Genomic DNA, 16,097 nt, shown 5'->3' on the forward strand with positions numbered 1-16,097 from the left:
CTTACACATGTGACTATGGATAAGCTTATCTAGGGATATTGTGCACAATGTAGCCTGTACATTAATAAGTGCAAGCTAGGTTGAGCCTTGAGTTCTCTCAATTTCAACAACAAATGATGACCTCAAGCTGAGAAGGGGTTTTTTGTTCCCATAATTTAAATTTTGGTAGTAGGAACTTCTAGCTGACAATTGTCTAAGTTCCATAGAGTGTTTTGATCTATTCTAACCAGACTAAGCAAATTTTTAAGCCACAAAGCTAGCCTTGAGTTGTAAGTATGCAATTCAAGGTGGATCTTTTGAACTCTAAATGATGCCTATTGATCAATTTAAATGCTCCCAACTAAAGAATATGTTTCTCTTGTCTCAACAATGCTTTAGAGTTAAAGTTGACTATTTGAAGCCTTTCCATAAGTTTTGGTCAAAGTAGGTCATCTTGAGTTAAAGCTCAATTCTCAACTTGATGCCTTGCTTTTTAGTTCTCCGGTGCTTTCAACAATCAACCTTGAGATTATGCTCAAAGGCTACGCTTGCCTTTAAGCTAGTGATGCACTACGAGTAATACTTGAGTATAATTTGAGTCTTTAGGACTAGAAAACCAAGCTAAAACTTAGTGTTTTTAAACTTGAGTTGGGTTTTGAGCTCTAAATTGAGGTCTAACAACAGTTTACATTAGCTCTAATTAGCAAATAATGCTTCTTTAATGAAGTTGCATCTATGGAGTGAATGCAAAGCAATAAGCATGCAAGATTGGAACTTCAAAAGTTGCTTACAAATCAAAAATCACTTCTCCTTCAATAATTCAAAACCCATGTTAGAAACATTAGAGCAATCCCAAATCAAGATTGCAATTTAGGTGACATACCAATACCAACTTAGTAATTATTAGAATGCCTCATAAGCACAAACCTTACTAACCTTTGTGAACATGTCCATCATTATATTCCTGGTTATCTTGGATTGATGGATGTAAACAGTATTGTTCCCATCCTCACCAAGAACAATAAGAAAAATCTCTAAGTACAAATGTTGACATGGTAAGTATGACTTCTAAGACCCAAATCTTTCTTGGAACTCTATGCAAGGACAGTCATTTTTGAATTAGCACATGAATATAAGAGTCTCCCTTGATTGTGATTTTTTTTTTGGTAACTTGAACATTTGTTTCACTCCTACCTGCAAACCATAGCAACTTCCCAAGCTAGTGCTAAATTGACAACTTAATGATTTTAATTACTTGTTCAAGGATTACTCTCATATATACACCTTGTGTGGCTCAATTAAGGAAATACTACTATCTGTGTGCTACTTCACATCTGGCTAGAAACAGATTAGGCACTATTTCATGCAAACATATTTACTCTTAAAATAAGCTTAGAAACAATAAATAAAAGAAGCAACACATACAATTTGAATACAAGAATTCACCATGTGGGAAACTCTGCATTATTGTTTCTAAGCAATAGTGTCAACATCATGAGCTTTTCCAATGGGGCCTAGCTTGTTACATTAGGGATAGGGATTGAAGGTGCCTGACATCATAAGTTCCTGCAAGGACGCCACCCCATACCACACTTGTTGCACTAGGGGATGGGGACTGCGAGTCCCCCACTCATGCAGGGTAGCCAGCCCACCAAAGTTGCAGTGGGGACTAGGAACAAAGAATAGAGAACCATCACTCTTCAATTTGATACTTTTACTATGTGATGTTCAGGTGGACTTTTAGTAGGCTAAATATTGTTCAAAGACTTCTCTTACACAGAAATAATGATGGGAACTATATCGCCAAAATTGTTATCACTCCCTTGCCGAAGGAAGGACTGATGGATACAATCTCGCCAAAATTTTCATAGTTCACCTGCTGAGGGAAGGACTGCTGCATTTGTAACATTGACCTCCTCATTTGGATCTGAGAATTTGTGAGCATTATAAACATCAAGAAACATTTCTCGGCAAGGAACAACTGCTTTCAGCTTGATGCAAGCTAGAAATGCCCCAGAGAGCTTTCGGTGGAGGCTGTAAGCTTCATCAGGAGGTGGCGTAAGTCGGTGTTGCAGCATTGTTGCACCTAACTCTGACACCCTCTTTGTAAGATTGGAAGACTGAAAATCAAACCCCCCACATTTTGAGAAAGGCAAGCCTACCACAAAGGCAGCCTCAGTATGCGCATCAAGCATGACAGATGATTCCTGCCCCGTAAGAAACCCCAATTTACAAGATAACTCAATCACCTTGTCTTTATCTTGATTTGCACATGCATATACCTGCAACAACACAAGAAAGTTTTGATCAGCATGAACCCATGTGTGATGTGGCAATAATAATGTGCTATTATTTGCTGGCCACATAGGGAAACTATCTCAGCAAGGTGGATCAACCTTCAAAAGTTGACATTAGCAAGATAAATCATGTATATTCAACTCCAAGAAAAATAAAACATGTAATTTTAAGCCTTGGACGTATGTTGTGAGTTTGCATGTGTGCATAGAACATCTTTATTTGTGTCAACTGTCAACAAGTAGATACAGGAGACGAGAAAGCGAGAGAGGGTCCTAGTGCGATCAAGCTCCGCTGTTCATTTGGTTTATGAGCTATCCTCTCTGTACATAGGAGCAATTCTGGTGTGGTTCTTGCAGCCCCTCTCTCGGCTGAAAATTGAAGGGAGCCACCCTACACACTGGTGCCGCGCCCCCCCCCCCCAAAAAAAAAAACAAACACCCCTTGAGGTTGTCTTCTAGAAAACAGGTCTATAACACTATACCCAAGTCTACTAGCATCACCATATCTGGTCCAGTATCCACCTGCTGTCCCCCTCCCTAGAGGCATGTTCTTGCAAGCTACTCACCCAACCACCCATAAGATAATGTCTTTGAGTAGGCCAATAAGTTCTCTATCTATCTATAAAAAGATTCCCTTCTAAGATAGAAAATGGAAGACTCCAGATATAAAATGAACATACAGGACAAGGGTCTGGATAGAAAGTGCACTTAGATCCATTGTTTACAGCTACGACTACCCACATATCTAATCCCATTTCTCGACTAGATTTCATCTGAGTGTCACATAGAGAAAACAGTGTGAAAAGATGCTTATCCTGTCCTGCTGGGTGGCCTCAATTTTGATACAATGGTGCATTCAAATCGCTGCTTGACAATTGCATAGCATTAACAGGTAGAATAACTTTAAAAAAGTTGTTATCAAAATCATCCCAGGTCTACCCTGTAGAATAAAGTATCTGTGAATCTGTGAAACAGGTAGAAGCATGTGACAAGGCCCCAATCAATCCTGATCTGATCTAAATGGGAGCTACATGACTACTACTCAGGGTGTTGCTGTAGTTATCTCTATATGAAGATGCTTGGATCTGAAACTGTCATGCACGCACAGATCCACACTGTTGAGCAACAATGAATCCCTTTTTCTCTGTTGGGAATGTTGGGTATCTCACACGCCTTACTTACGCCTACGCTCATATGGGAGTGTGCGGGTGATCACTAGGACACTGGGGCACTTTTTACTCTCGGTAGGAGAGGTTTTTTCCCCCAGATTATGTGTACTATTTTGTATGTGCTTGTGGTGCACACTTACGGGCACTTACTGTGTTCGGGTGTGAACAGCCCCTTATAACCCTAAGGTATAAGGGTTATCGTTTGTACTTTCAGTAATACTCAATTGAGTACTATTGCATTGGGTGTCGTGCTCAACTCTGTCTCTCACTATCACACTGTCTACTGCACTTCAGCTGCACCTCGATCCTCTCCCATCTGACATTTGGTATCAGAGCTCAGCTCTGAACTCAGCTTCTGCAGCACACGCCAGTCCTGCTCCAGCGTCAGACGTCACCTCAGCACAGGTACAACCTGTCGTCAGTTCTGTCAGCAGTGAGGCGCTGTTCCACAGAGCTGCCTCAGCACAGTACAAGTCGTCGCCAGCCTCCACCAGTACCCTGTCCGTCAGCAGCTCGCGAGCAGCACCAAGTCCACGTCAGCAGTCGTAGTCGTCCGTCAGCAGCTCGCGAGCAGCACCAGCAATCCGCCTCAATCCGCCAGGGCCCGTCAGAGTCGCAGCCCGCCTGAGGACTTGCAACCAGCGACACGTCACGTCAGCACGCGCACTGTTCGACAGCGCAGTTTACGACAGTCCTGCCCGCCGTTTTTGACCACGCATAGCTCGCCTGGCCGCCTGCTCGCGTCAGCAGCTCGTGACTGCTCATCCCGCCCGTCTGACGACCTGCTCCCGCCTGCCCGCCAGTCTACGTCAAGTCAGCAGCTCGCGACGTGCTTCACGCCCAGGTAAAATTTTTAAAATTATTATTATTCCAGCCCAGAATAAAATTCTGGAAGCGGCGGTTCACACGCGGTTGGCACAGATCTACTGGAAAAGTAAATTTCATGCAAATTTCTGGACTGAATGGTCAGAAATTTTGGGGATTTTGTGTATTTGGAGGACAGATGCATTTAAACTGCTGATACAGTCACAGACCGACTGTTTTTGACAGAGATTTTGGCAACATTTTGGGGATTTATTCATAACAGTGTGGCACTGCACTGTTTGCACCTTGGGAAGCGTGCAGGAAAGGACAGTTTTTTAACAAGAGTACCCTTTGCACATTAATTGCAGACTTGTGTTTGCTGCAATTTCTGGAAATTTGCAGATTTCCAGCCCGGACTGCATTGACATTGCTCTATTGCCTTTTGGGAAATAATGGCAAATCAGGGAGGAGATGTATTCACCTATGTGTCCAAGGAAGACCGATTGGATGGGAACAATTATTCCCTTTGGTCTTTCATGATGAAGAATGTATTAGTGGCCAAAAATTTGTGGGATTATGTCAGTGGAGAGGAAACACGACCGGGAGTTGTGGCTCCCGCTACTCCTCCTCCAGGAGGACGTGCAAGAGGGCAACCTCAGCCCCCTCCACCTCAGCCCGCTCAGCCACTTCCCCCAAGAACTGCAGCTCAGAAAGCTTGGGATACACGGGATGCACAGGCTATGTCGCTGATTGCATTGGCAGTTCAGCGTTCTATCATTCCTCATATTCATTCAGCAGCTTCTTCACAAGAAGCTTGGTTGACATTGGAGCAGATGTTTGCAGGAAAGAATGAGACTCGCATCTCTTTCTTGAAGAAAGAGCTAGAGACTCTAAAGATGAATGAGGGTGATTCTATGCAGGATCATCTCAACAAAATTCAGGACTTGCGGGAGCAACTCATGAATGTGGATGAGTACTACTCAGATGCGCAGCTGCTTTCTACGACATTGAATTCACTGCCTCCCTCTTACTTGGCTTTTCATACTGCCTTGAACCTCACTATGAGGATTTCGAAAGAGCCCATCACTTTCATTCAGCTTGTCAGTTTGCTTCTAGAGGAGGAGCAAACTAGACGGAACAGTGGTGTGGATGGTATAGCCTCTGAGCAGGCTTTTATGTCAAGGCAGAAGGGTAAAAACAGCCAAGGGAAAAATGCTTCGCAGAGTTCTGGTAGTAGTAGCACTTCACAGACAAGTCAGAAACAGGGGGGCACGCAAGCCAAGAAAGGAAAATGCCATTACTGCAAGAAGCCTGGCCACTATATCACTAAGTGCAGGAAGCGCATCGCCAAAGAGAAGAAGGAGTCAAGGATGTCTGTTTCTGCAGCTCCTTCCACTGCTAGTGAGTCCGCGTCCTTTGTTGCAGACAGGGACTATTGTTTTTACACTTGCAGTTATGATGTCTCTTGGGCTGATAGAGCATTTAGCTCTACAGAAGATGCTGACACTTGGTTCTTTGACAGTGGTGCTTCACGGCATATCACATCTCGTAGAGATTTGTTTGCTTCTCTTGGTGCACCTCCCGTTGGGAAGTCTGTTCAGTGTGCTAATAATGCATCATACCCTGTTCGTGGTATTGGGGAGATTCAGCTTACAGCCATTGATGGCTCTATTCTCCGCCTACAGGATGCTTTGTATGTGCCTGGCATTAAGAAGAATCTGCTTTCCATTTCTTCTATGGCACGTTGTGGTTTGCAGGTCACCTTTGATGATGACCGTTGCATGGTCCGTGACAAGGAACACATGACATTGGTCTTGACAGGTTCTCTGTGTCATGGGTTATATGAGTTGGATGCTCTTTCGGTAGATCAGTCTGCATATTTGACATCCACTCTTACTCCTGCTATGTTAGAGGCAGAGTTATGGCATGCTCGTTTGGGGCATGTAAACTATGGCAGCTTGATGCTATTACAGCGTACTAAGATGTTGGATGGATTACCTCTCTTGGAGAGACCTCCTGAGCATTTATGCGAGGGTTGCATTTTGGGGAAAATGCATCGTTTCTCTTTTCCCCGTGATGTTGCTTTTAGAGCAACAGCCAAATTGCAGCTTGTGCATTCGGATGTTTATGGGCCCATGCAGACACAGTCATTGGGTGGTTGTTACTATTTTGTAACATTTATTGATGACTTTACACGTTTTTGCTGGGTCTACTGCTTGAAAAAGAAGTCAGAAGTGTATGATGCATTTTTGGCTTTCAGTGCACTTGTGGAAACTCAGTCTGGTTGCAAGATTAAGACTCTCCGTTCGGACCGAGGGGGGGAATACATGTCCTCTATGCTGAATTCTTATTTGCAGCAGAAGGGCATTATCCATCAGTACACTACTGCATATACTCCACAGCAGAATGGGGTAGCAGAGAGGAAAAATCGGTCACTCATGGAGATGGCCAGATGTATGCTGAAGGCAAAGAGTTTGCCTCATAGTTTTTGGATGGAAGCCGTCATGAGCGCTTGCCACATTTTGAACAGATGCCCTACCAAGGCCGTGAAAACCGTCACACCTTTTGAGGCTTGGCACAGCCGCAAACCTTCTGTTGGCCACTTCCGTACTTTTGGGTGTCTTGCATATGCCCATATTCCACAGGTACTTCGAAAGAAGTTGGACAACAAGGCTGTAAAATGCATCTTTATGGGATATAGCAGCGAAAGCAAAGGCTACAGACTCTATGATCCCGTGACCAAGAAGGTTTTTGTCAGCAGGGATGTTGTATTTGATGAAAAATCAGAATTATCCTTGGCTGGTTTTGATACATATCAGGCTGCCCGTGATGTCTTTGAAGGGCTGCTGCCCATCACATTTGGTGATTCAGCTGGTACTTCAGCAAATGAACCTAATGTTCAGCCAGCTGCTCCTATGGAACATGCAGTAAATCAGCACATTGCTGAAACTGAAATTCAGCAGGAACTTGTACACAGTCAGGAAGCAAGACAGGTGCCTAGATGGTACACGCAGACTATGAGAGATAGTCATTTGGAAACACCCTTGGCTGGTCGTACTCGAAGGCAAACTCGACTGCATGATTCAGCACATTCCATGGAGTTTGTTATGGCAGCATGTACTCATGATAATGAGGAGCCTGAATGTTTTGAGGATGCACGACATAGTGTGCATTGGATGGCAGCCATGCAAGCTGAATTGGATTCTATTCATAAGAATCATACTTGGGATTTGGTGTCTTTGCCAGTTGGCAAGCGTGCCATTGGTACGAAATGGGTCTACAAATTGAAAAGGAACGCAGATGGATCCATAGATAAGTACAAGGCACGGCTGGTAGCTAAAGGCTACGCACAGAAAAAGGGCATTGACTATGAGGAGACCTTTGCTCCTACCTCCCGTATGACGACCATTCGGTCTATGATTGCCTTGGCTGCACATTTTGGTTGGAAAGTGCATCAGCTGGATATAAAGACTGCATTCTTACATGGGGAACTTCAGGAAGAAGTGTATGTACAGCAGCCCATTGGTTTTGCAGTTGAAGGCTCAGAAAATTTAGTATGCAAGCTGAAAAAAGCTCTATATGGTTTGAAACAAGCTCCACGAGCTTGGTACGCAAAGATAGATGCTTTCTTGCTTAGTCAGGGGTTTGTAAACAGCCCATCTGAGTCTACCCTTTATGTACATAAAGAGGGGGGATCCATGCTGATTTTGTGTCTATATGTAGATGACCTTTTGCTCACTGGAACACATGCTGATCAGATTTCAGCATTCAAAAATAATTTACAGCAAACTTTTGACATGTCTGACTTGGGTATTTTGCACTATTACTTGGGCATCCAGTTTGTACATGATGCTAGAGGCATTGGATTATGTCAGTCAAGGTACATTGGGCAACTTCTTGAGAAGTTTGGCTTACAGGATTGCAAGCCAGTTTGTACACCCATGGAACCTGGGCTCAAACTGTCATTACATGATGACAGTGATTTGTTTGATATCCATACTTATGCTCCAGCAGTGGGATGTCTCATCTATCTATGCCACACTCGGCCAGACATACAGTTTGCCGTTTCAGTTTTGAGCAGGTACATGCATCAGCCTCGTATGTCGCATTGGCAAGCTGTGAAGCGTGTGTTTCGTTACTTGCAGGGTACTAGAGCTCTTGGGTTGCTTTATGCCAAGGGGGGACCACTGCAATACATGCTTACAGTGACTCTGATTGGGCTGGTGATTATGATACTCGTCACTCCACTAGTGGCAATTGTTTCTTTCTTGGCTCGTCATGCATTTCTTAGCTTAGCAAGAAACAATCCACTGTTGCCACGTCGTCATGTGAAGCTGAGTACAAGGCAGCCTTCACTATTGCAGTTGAGTGCGTATGGCTTAGACGCTTACTTGCTGATTTGGATGTATCTGTTACGGAGCCTACTCCTTTATATACTGACAGTCAGAGTGCCATTGCAGTGGCACGGAACCCTGTGTTTCATGCTCGCACGAAACACATAGAGATTCACTACCACTTTGTCAGAGAGAGGCTACATGCAGGTGATATCAGCCTTGTCTACTGTCCTACCACCAACAATGTGGCAGACATCTTCACCAAAGCTCTTCCATGAGACAAATTTGAAGCATTTCGCGATGCTTTGAATTTGACGCCCTTTGGTGGCGGATGATCCTTGTACACTTGATCACTCTTCACTCCAGGGGGGTTTGTTGGGTATCTCACACGCCTTACTTACGCCTACGCTCATATGGGAGTGTGCGGGTGATCACTAGGACACTGGGGCACTTTTTACTCTCGGTAGGAGAGGTTTTTTCCCCCAGATTATGTGTACTATTTTGTATGTGCTTGTGGTGCACACTTACGGGCACTTACTGTGTTCGGGTGTGAACAGCCCCTTATAACCCTAAGGTATAAGGGTTATCGTTTGTACTTTCAGTAATACTCAATTGAGTACTATTGCATTGGGTGTCATGCTCAACTCTGTCCCTCACTATCACACTGTCTACTGCACTTCAGCTGCACCTCGATCCTCTCCCATCTGACAGGGAAGAGGAAGGGAAGTAACCCTCCCTTTGTCTCTATCTGATTTGCTCTTTCCTGTACTCTATTTGTATACATAAATATAGCAATATATATTTCCAGCAATTATTCTTCAAAGATTTTAGATCTTCCCCTTTATGCTGTGCCATGCATGACAATAATATGCGAATCTGAAGTCTATAAGCATATCAAATCCAAATCTTGTGAGCACTGTCACTGATCTAGAACTAATCTTCTGATGGGTCGAGTAACACCTTTTCTGACTCTTAAAGTAATCTGCAGAGGGCCATAGACTGTGCTGGCTCAAGCAACACTTTATCCAACTCTCTAGAGCAATCTGTGAATAACCATTGACTGCAGTTGTACTGCTCTGAACAAGCTGTCTGCCAGACATCTCATCTTCATCAAGAAGAGCCATCAGCATTGCTAATCTGCAAACTGAAGAACTCTAGACTGACCATATTTGATAAAGAACCAAGTGTGTGTTAGAGGGAAATAACAGGAGAGTACAATAAAGCTTGAAGTCTTTAAGCAGCATCATTGATTTTGGTTTTGCACAGGAGAAAAAGCACAGGATCAAAGCAAAGATTGTGTAGTCTCAATGATCAGCAATCTTTGCCATCTGCCAAAAGAGCCAAGCTAATTTGGTTCAACCATTTGTTAACTTTCTAAAAGCAGAATATTTTATTAGCATCAAATTTTCGTCTACACAGTCTTAGGACTGGTGGTTTACAGAAAAAACAACACACCATGAATTGAGAGCACAGAGAAGTGATTTGATAGAAATCCTACAGTATGAAAGGATTCACAGGGCTCCAACACTATGTAACTATGTATGTTTGCGGTACTCAACCTCAACACAAGACAATATTAAACACAGCAGCGGGAGCAATAAACAGAAAGATATATTAAAAGAACAACAACTAATCAATTCGCATACACTAGACACAGGATTTGTACCATTCGTAAGTAGTTGTCAACAAAGTGTTTAGGGTACTCCCTTGCAGCTCCAAAGTCAACGAGGTTCATGGTATCAGTCAATTCATCATACAGAAAATTGCTCCAGTTCGGATCAGTCTGCAAATTGAATTCAATCACATGCTCAGAAGAGTAGAAGACTTCTTTGTTGTATGTGCTACCAGAAAAAAAATCTCATCTCACTAAAGGCCATGATATTGCACACAAACTCGAGCACTCCCACAACAATACCCAGCAGAATCATTTCATTGGATTGAAGACACAAGAAAATTTGAAAGAACACACAGACATTACACATGATGCCTTGCGTCGTATCTCTTGAAAGAAAGAGGATAGATGTTGTAACGTCATGAAGGTAGAGGTATAATCCTGTTACCCACAATTCTCAAACACAACAGTTTGAACCATCCATACAGCTAAAATTTGAAAAGAGAGTATACAGAAGATGGAGGGGAAGCTCAACAGCTCAGATTGAAGAACTGGACTTGATTACAAGAATACATCCCAAGCACACACGAGGGACTTTCCTATGTGTCCTTGGGTCAACCTTCCATGTGATATAGCATATGTACAGAAAAGGAACTTGAAATATGTACTAGAACATTGTCCTATTGCAGGGTTTTAATAAAAGATTGTGCAGTGTCTTTACCTTTAAACTAACAGAAAGGCGAAAGACAATTGAAGTAAAGAAGTGAAAAAAAACGAAAAAACTTGGTGCTGTGTGCATAACTTCACTTAACATGAAGTTAGCCAAGAAACAATTGGGGTCCTTAAACCATTACAATGGCATGCTCTTACAGGCAATGCTAAAAAGTAAAAAGCATGCAAGATGATGACAAAACCTAGTTATCTTTAAAGTATCTTATTATGTTGTTTAAGATTCTATCAATTCAAGAATTCACCTGAAACAATACGGATAGCTTGGGAAATCAATGTAAACTGAGTTATACTGTCTTTGATAGTTCAAAGTGAGAACAATAATATGTCACTGATCTCAAGGACCCAACCACGACTCAGTGAGGTATACAACCTCAGCAATGTCAAATGAGTTACACATCAACTTTTCAAGGATCATTGCTGCACTGTATGACAACTGACCAACAGAATTGTTTATGCACATTTTGAAGGCCCACACTCCCTGCTAAGGACCTACCACCACTGCACAACTAGGGAAAATTACCCCTGAACACATCTGTTCCTATATACACGTGACTTCATCATAAGAAATAATACGGCCCCAAGCAGGACTGCAAGCCTAATGCATAAAATATAATCAACACAAAAACCAAATGATGATGAAGGCCCAAGAGTTACTGTAAATGAACTGCTCACGTGAGGACCTTGGCCAAATCAAGACAAAAAAGTTGGGACTACAATTGCTCACAAGAGGACCACTAGCACAATCAAGACAAAACACAAGATCACAACAGTTGTATTGAAATGTCTACATTGAGGACTAGCACAATTCAACAATAGAACCTCTGCGTCTTGAGATCAAATCCCAAAACATACAGCTGCATTCCTGTACCAACTTTTTGACTCTTCACTGCTAAACAAGTAGATCCATCCTCTCTCTAATTATCAAAAGGTACATGCACATAATAATGAGTACGGAGTACCCTATAGTTGGTGGAAATATATAGGTACATTTACCTGCATGAAACGGTAAACAAACAGTTCATGCAATGTCAAGTGCAACAAGAGATATCCAATCCTATCTCTGACATCCTGACCCATCTCAGCAACTTTGTCAATTGACACACCTGCAGAATAAAATGGAGCCATTCAAGGAAAGGGGCCTTGATCATGTGCATTTCATCTTATGTTTAAATTAAGTAACAATCATGACCACATTGAACTCAAAAGTAACTACCAGGAACAAGCTCAGTTGTAAGAACACGCTCGCTAGAAAACTCCGGAAAAACCTTCGGTACGTATACTCCTTCCTGATGAGATAAGAGCTCTCGAAACCTGATTTGGTTTGCTGCTTCTAAAGTGTAATTGCATTCCATTGCCAACTCCTTTTTTGCAACCTGAAGAGAGCCACATTGATCCTATAAAAATAGTGGTGCACAAAGAGCAATCTAAATATGCACTTTTTTCCCAGATAAGTGCTTGTTCAATAATTTCAGAAAAACAGTGACATACCTTACAAAACCCAAACCACATACCAACCAAACAGAGAATCAATTATCAATGGGTACTCACATCCAGCAAAACAATTTTGAACTTCCATTCACATGAAGCCACAAGTACAAAATGATGGTGAGTTGTCCAGCAATTGTCAACAGGTACTCAGATCCAGCAAAACAATTTTGAACTTCCATTTATATGAAGCCAGAAGTATAGCCATAAATATACTACTGCAAACATACCAACGAAACTTGAAATTGCAACTTCAACTCTCACTACAGGTTGAGCACAATGAAAGACAGAGACCTAATTTTCTGAGTAGGACGCTACCCTAAAACCATATAATATACTCTATCAAATCAGCTGAGCACATTAAATAGAGCAGATTACATTTCCAAATTGTTAGCTATACATCACATTACATTGCCAAATCAGCAGTGCACATTAAGCCTTACAGGTTTTAAACAATCACTACAGATGGATTCCCATAGAAGTGGGCATAAGAGCTCACACCAAGAATCATATCATAAATGGGTCCACTACTAGTAAGCGTGGTCTAGATTTTTGTTATGTTTAGGAGTGCAAGCATTTGCTCAAACGCCCAATGGAAATATGGAAGATAACAATGAGATGTACACCTGAGATGAAAGCAAGTCTCAAATAAACCCCATTTTCCCCTAGCCAACACCTTCCACACACCCCCTCTCCCAAAAACCACAAAAAGAAAAGAAGATTCTATCAATATAACACTTCAGAAAAATCCCTGAGGTAAAATACGAAGTACAAAAGGTCCTATGGGCGACTACAAGTATATAAATACAATAGTTGAGTGAACAACCGATCTGGTGGGCTATAATGCAAACCACATGTGGTGCTAGATTAAGAAAAAGGTGCTAGAGCTGAGAGTCCCATGTCTGCATAAAAGCATATATCCTCCTCATTTGCTGAAAGTCACCTTATAGTCTCTCCCACCTCCCCCAATGTGAGTGATTAATCTTCGTCCAATCATAGAAGCGGGAAATGCCCCAAAATGCTTGTTGGAGGTGCCCAAAGCTCCAAAGTGGCTCGAGAAATCTTAAATCAGGTTTTCAAAATGAAATATTTCCCCTTGGCCGACACGGTGTTGAACTAAAACTTCATAAGCCTTTATTGAACAACCCCAAAACTCAAATTAACTAATGAATTTAAACCTTTTCTTTAAAATAGACATGGTCCTAGAGAGTTTCAGTATCCCACATGCAACCCTAGCTTAGGAGGCCCCAAACTTTCTATAAATAAACAGCCTCACCTCCCACTCACTTAATCTCGTTTTTGCAATTTGCAGGAGCTGAAGCTTCGCTGTCCACACCCCCTTCGTGGAGGATATCCCAGCCGGAGCTGCCTATCATCATCTCCTACCATCTGGTGCCTATCTACTAGCCCTCCTTCACAATCTGTCACCCTTACTAGCTGTCACCTGCTGATGTCAACCTGTCCCAAAACATTGCATTTGCTGCTAGCGGCCAATTTTCTCGGGTGGGTCCAGTGCTGGTGCTATCCCCTAGTGTTGGTGATGACTCCTAGCTGCATTTTGATCTATCTTGTTGTCGTCACATGCAGACCACCTGTTGTCTACTCTAAATCATCAGGGAATTTGCATTTTGCTGTTCTTCCACTCCGCCAGCTGACATAAGATCGATTAGACTTGTGTTTGTAGATTCTCTTTCTCCTCTGCCTGTTTATCTTCATTGATCCAGCTGTGTTGCTATTGCTAGACAACTTTGAAGGCTGCCTTGCTGCATTTCGGGATCCACTGGAGTACAACACACTCTCCACCTCATACTCTCTGCCCCGGTCATCGAGACACGAGTTTACAGGTCAATATTCCTTCACTACATAGTGTGTTTGCTGCATGAGCATTGCATTCTATTCAAATTCATTCAATTTCTTATTCATTGTGTTCATCATCTCTAAGTTACCCTAACCCTAATTGTGTTCTATTATCACTTTATGCTTTATCGTATGATTGTGTTTGAGGTTAGGGTATTTCTCCACATGGTATCAGAGCTAGGTTCTCTCTTAAGAAACCTAGACCTTAATTCGAAAGCTTTTCTCAGAAGCTAGGAACCACACAACATGTCAAGTGACTTCGAACAGGTCTACACCGACTCAATCCCCAAGAGAGCCCATGCCGAGAATTGAGCAAGAGTGACATCCACTGCCAAATCTGCAGATCCTTCTAACTTCATTGGAGACATTACCAATGAGGAGTTGCACCTAATCTTGGCTCACAGAGCCACGAAATCCTAAGAGTTATGTCAACAAGCCTTCAAACAAAAGCTACGTGAAAAAGGTATACTTGATTCTTTCTCATCAAATGTAGTGCACAAGTTTGATGATGTTGGAGAGCCATTGAGACCTCCATTAGGAATGGGCCCTACTCGCAAGTTACAGAAGTCTCCACTTTTGTTCCTTCCTCTATTTATCATTCTTCACTGCCTTTGCAACATGCTAGTAAAGAACAAGTTGAAGTAAGAGTGCCACATGAAAAACATGGCAAATCCCCCCATTAATGAATGTATGTAAATAAAAGGAGGAGTGATTATAAGAAAAAGTCAAGAATCTCTTCTTCTTCCCTTCTTTTCATTATGCTTCTAATAGTCTTTGGTGCATCATCTTTTTTGCATACAACATCTTCACCTTCACTTCAATTTCATTCACCTAATCAAAATCAACTTAATGTAATATAACAATTTTCAAACCCACCCACTTTTTCTGTTGGATCACCATTACCATTCGCACCTTTCACTTTTCCATATCAATCACCACAAGGTTTTGCACGCACCGCACTAGAAATTCATCAAACATAGGCAAAGCCTTTAGAACCTCTTCATCCTCAGTTTTGAGTGGTACTCATGCACCTTTGGGGAGGCTCAGCATCCATTCTACGTATCTTTGGGTTATACACGGCATGGGTTTCCTACCCCCGCTCGCCCACATGTCGATCAGCTAGTACCATAATTTGCCTCCATGGCTTTACCTAGTGGACCTACTGGTCATTCTCTCATGCCCCAACCAACGTTTGGACAAGGCTTTGGTGCTCCAATGCCTCCACATGCATTAGCACCTTATGGAAACATTCATGTTCTAGTGTCTCCACCATTTGTACCGTATGGATACTCACAAACTATTTCTGCCTACCCACCATATATTCCTACTTATCCCCCTCCCTCCTATCCTTATCCTTCTTATACTTGTTATCCTCCACCTCATGGTTCATCTAATTATACCACTTGGTCGAATCTGATGAGACACGTACTTGACTCTCAAAACCTATACGATCTTTTACAAGGGTTGAAACCCCATCCTGATCGCACACTTATTCCATACGAGGTTGTCCATTCACAAATGGCAAGAAATGCCTCCGCCATGGTTGAGTTGATGCAAGGTCTTCTCCCTGAGTTTCACTGATAATTATAGCACTTTGACCTAGCATTCGAGCAATGGGCACACTTGATAGACCACTATGCAACTCGAGATAGAACCCATTGTACCACATTTGGATAAGCCTTTGGTGCTCCAATGCCTCCACATGCATTAGCACCTTATGGAAACATTCATGTTCTAGTGCCTCCACCATCTGTACCATATGGATACTCACAAGCTATTTCTACCTACCCACCATCTAATCCTACTTATCCCCCTCCCTCCTATCCTT

At 42.4% G+C, this 16,097-nt stretch overlaps 1 protein-coding gene across 2 annotated transcripts in view; it reads right to left on the reverse strand.

The window, feature by feature from the left end:
• Positions 1-1,405: 1,405 nt before the first annotated feature.
• The window catches only part of ABC1 (ABC transporter 1), a 109,601-nt gene continuing 94,909 nt past the window's right edge, over positions 1,406-16,097 (reverse strand). The window contains exons 5-9 of one of the 2 annotated variants that reach the window (XM_087665995.1): positions 12,141-12,300; positions 11,921-12,030; positions 10,250-10,366; positions 2,229-2,261; positions 1,406-2,099 (exon numbers count right to left, since the gene is read on the reverse strand). In XM_087665995.1, the coding sequence (XP_087522121.1) occupies positions 1,845-2,099; positions 2,229-2,261; positions 10,250-10,366; positions 11,921-12,030; positions 12,141-12,300 (675 nt within the window). In that variant the 3' untranslated portion in view covers positions 1,406-1,844. Of the gene's footprint in view, positions 2,262-10,249; positions 10,367-11,920; positions 12,031-12,140; positions 12,301-16,097 lie in introns of both variants that reach the window. The other variant, XM_087665994.1, reaches the window with a different exon arrangement.

This window comes from Lygodium microphyllum, chromosome 24 (assembly GCF_053477565.2).
Source record: "Lygodium microphyllum isolate KBCC chromosome 24, Lygodium_microphyllum_v1.1.10, whole genome shotgun sequence".
In the NCBI taxonomy this organism is placed as follows: domain Eukaryota; kingdom Viridiplantae; phylum Streptophyta; class Polypodiopsida; order Schizaeales; family Lygodiaceae; genus Lygodium; species Lygodium microphyllum.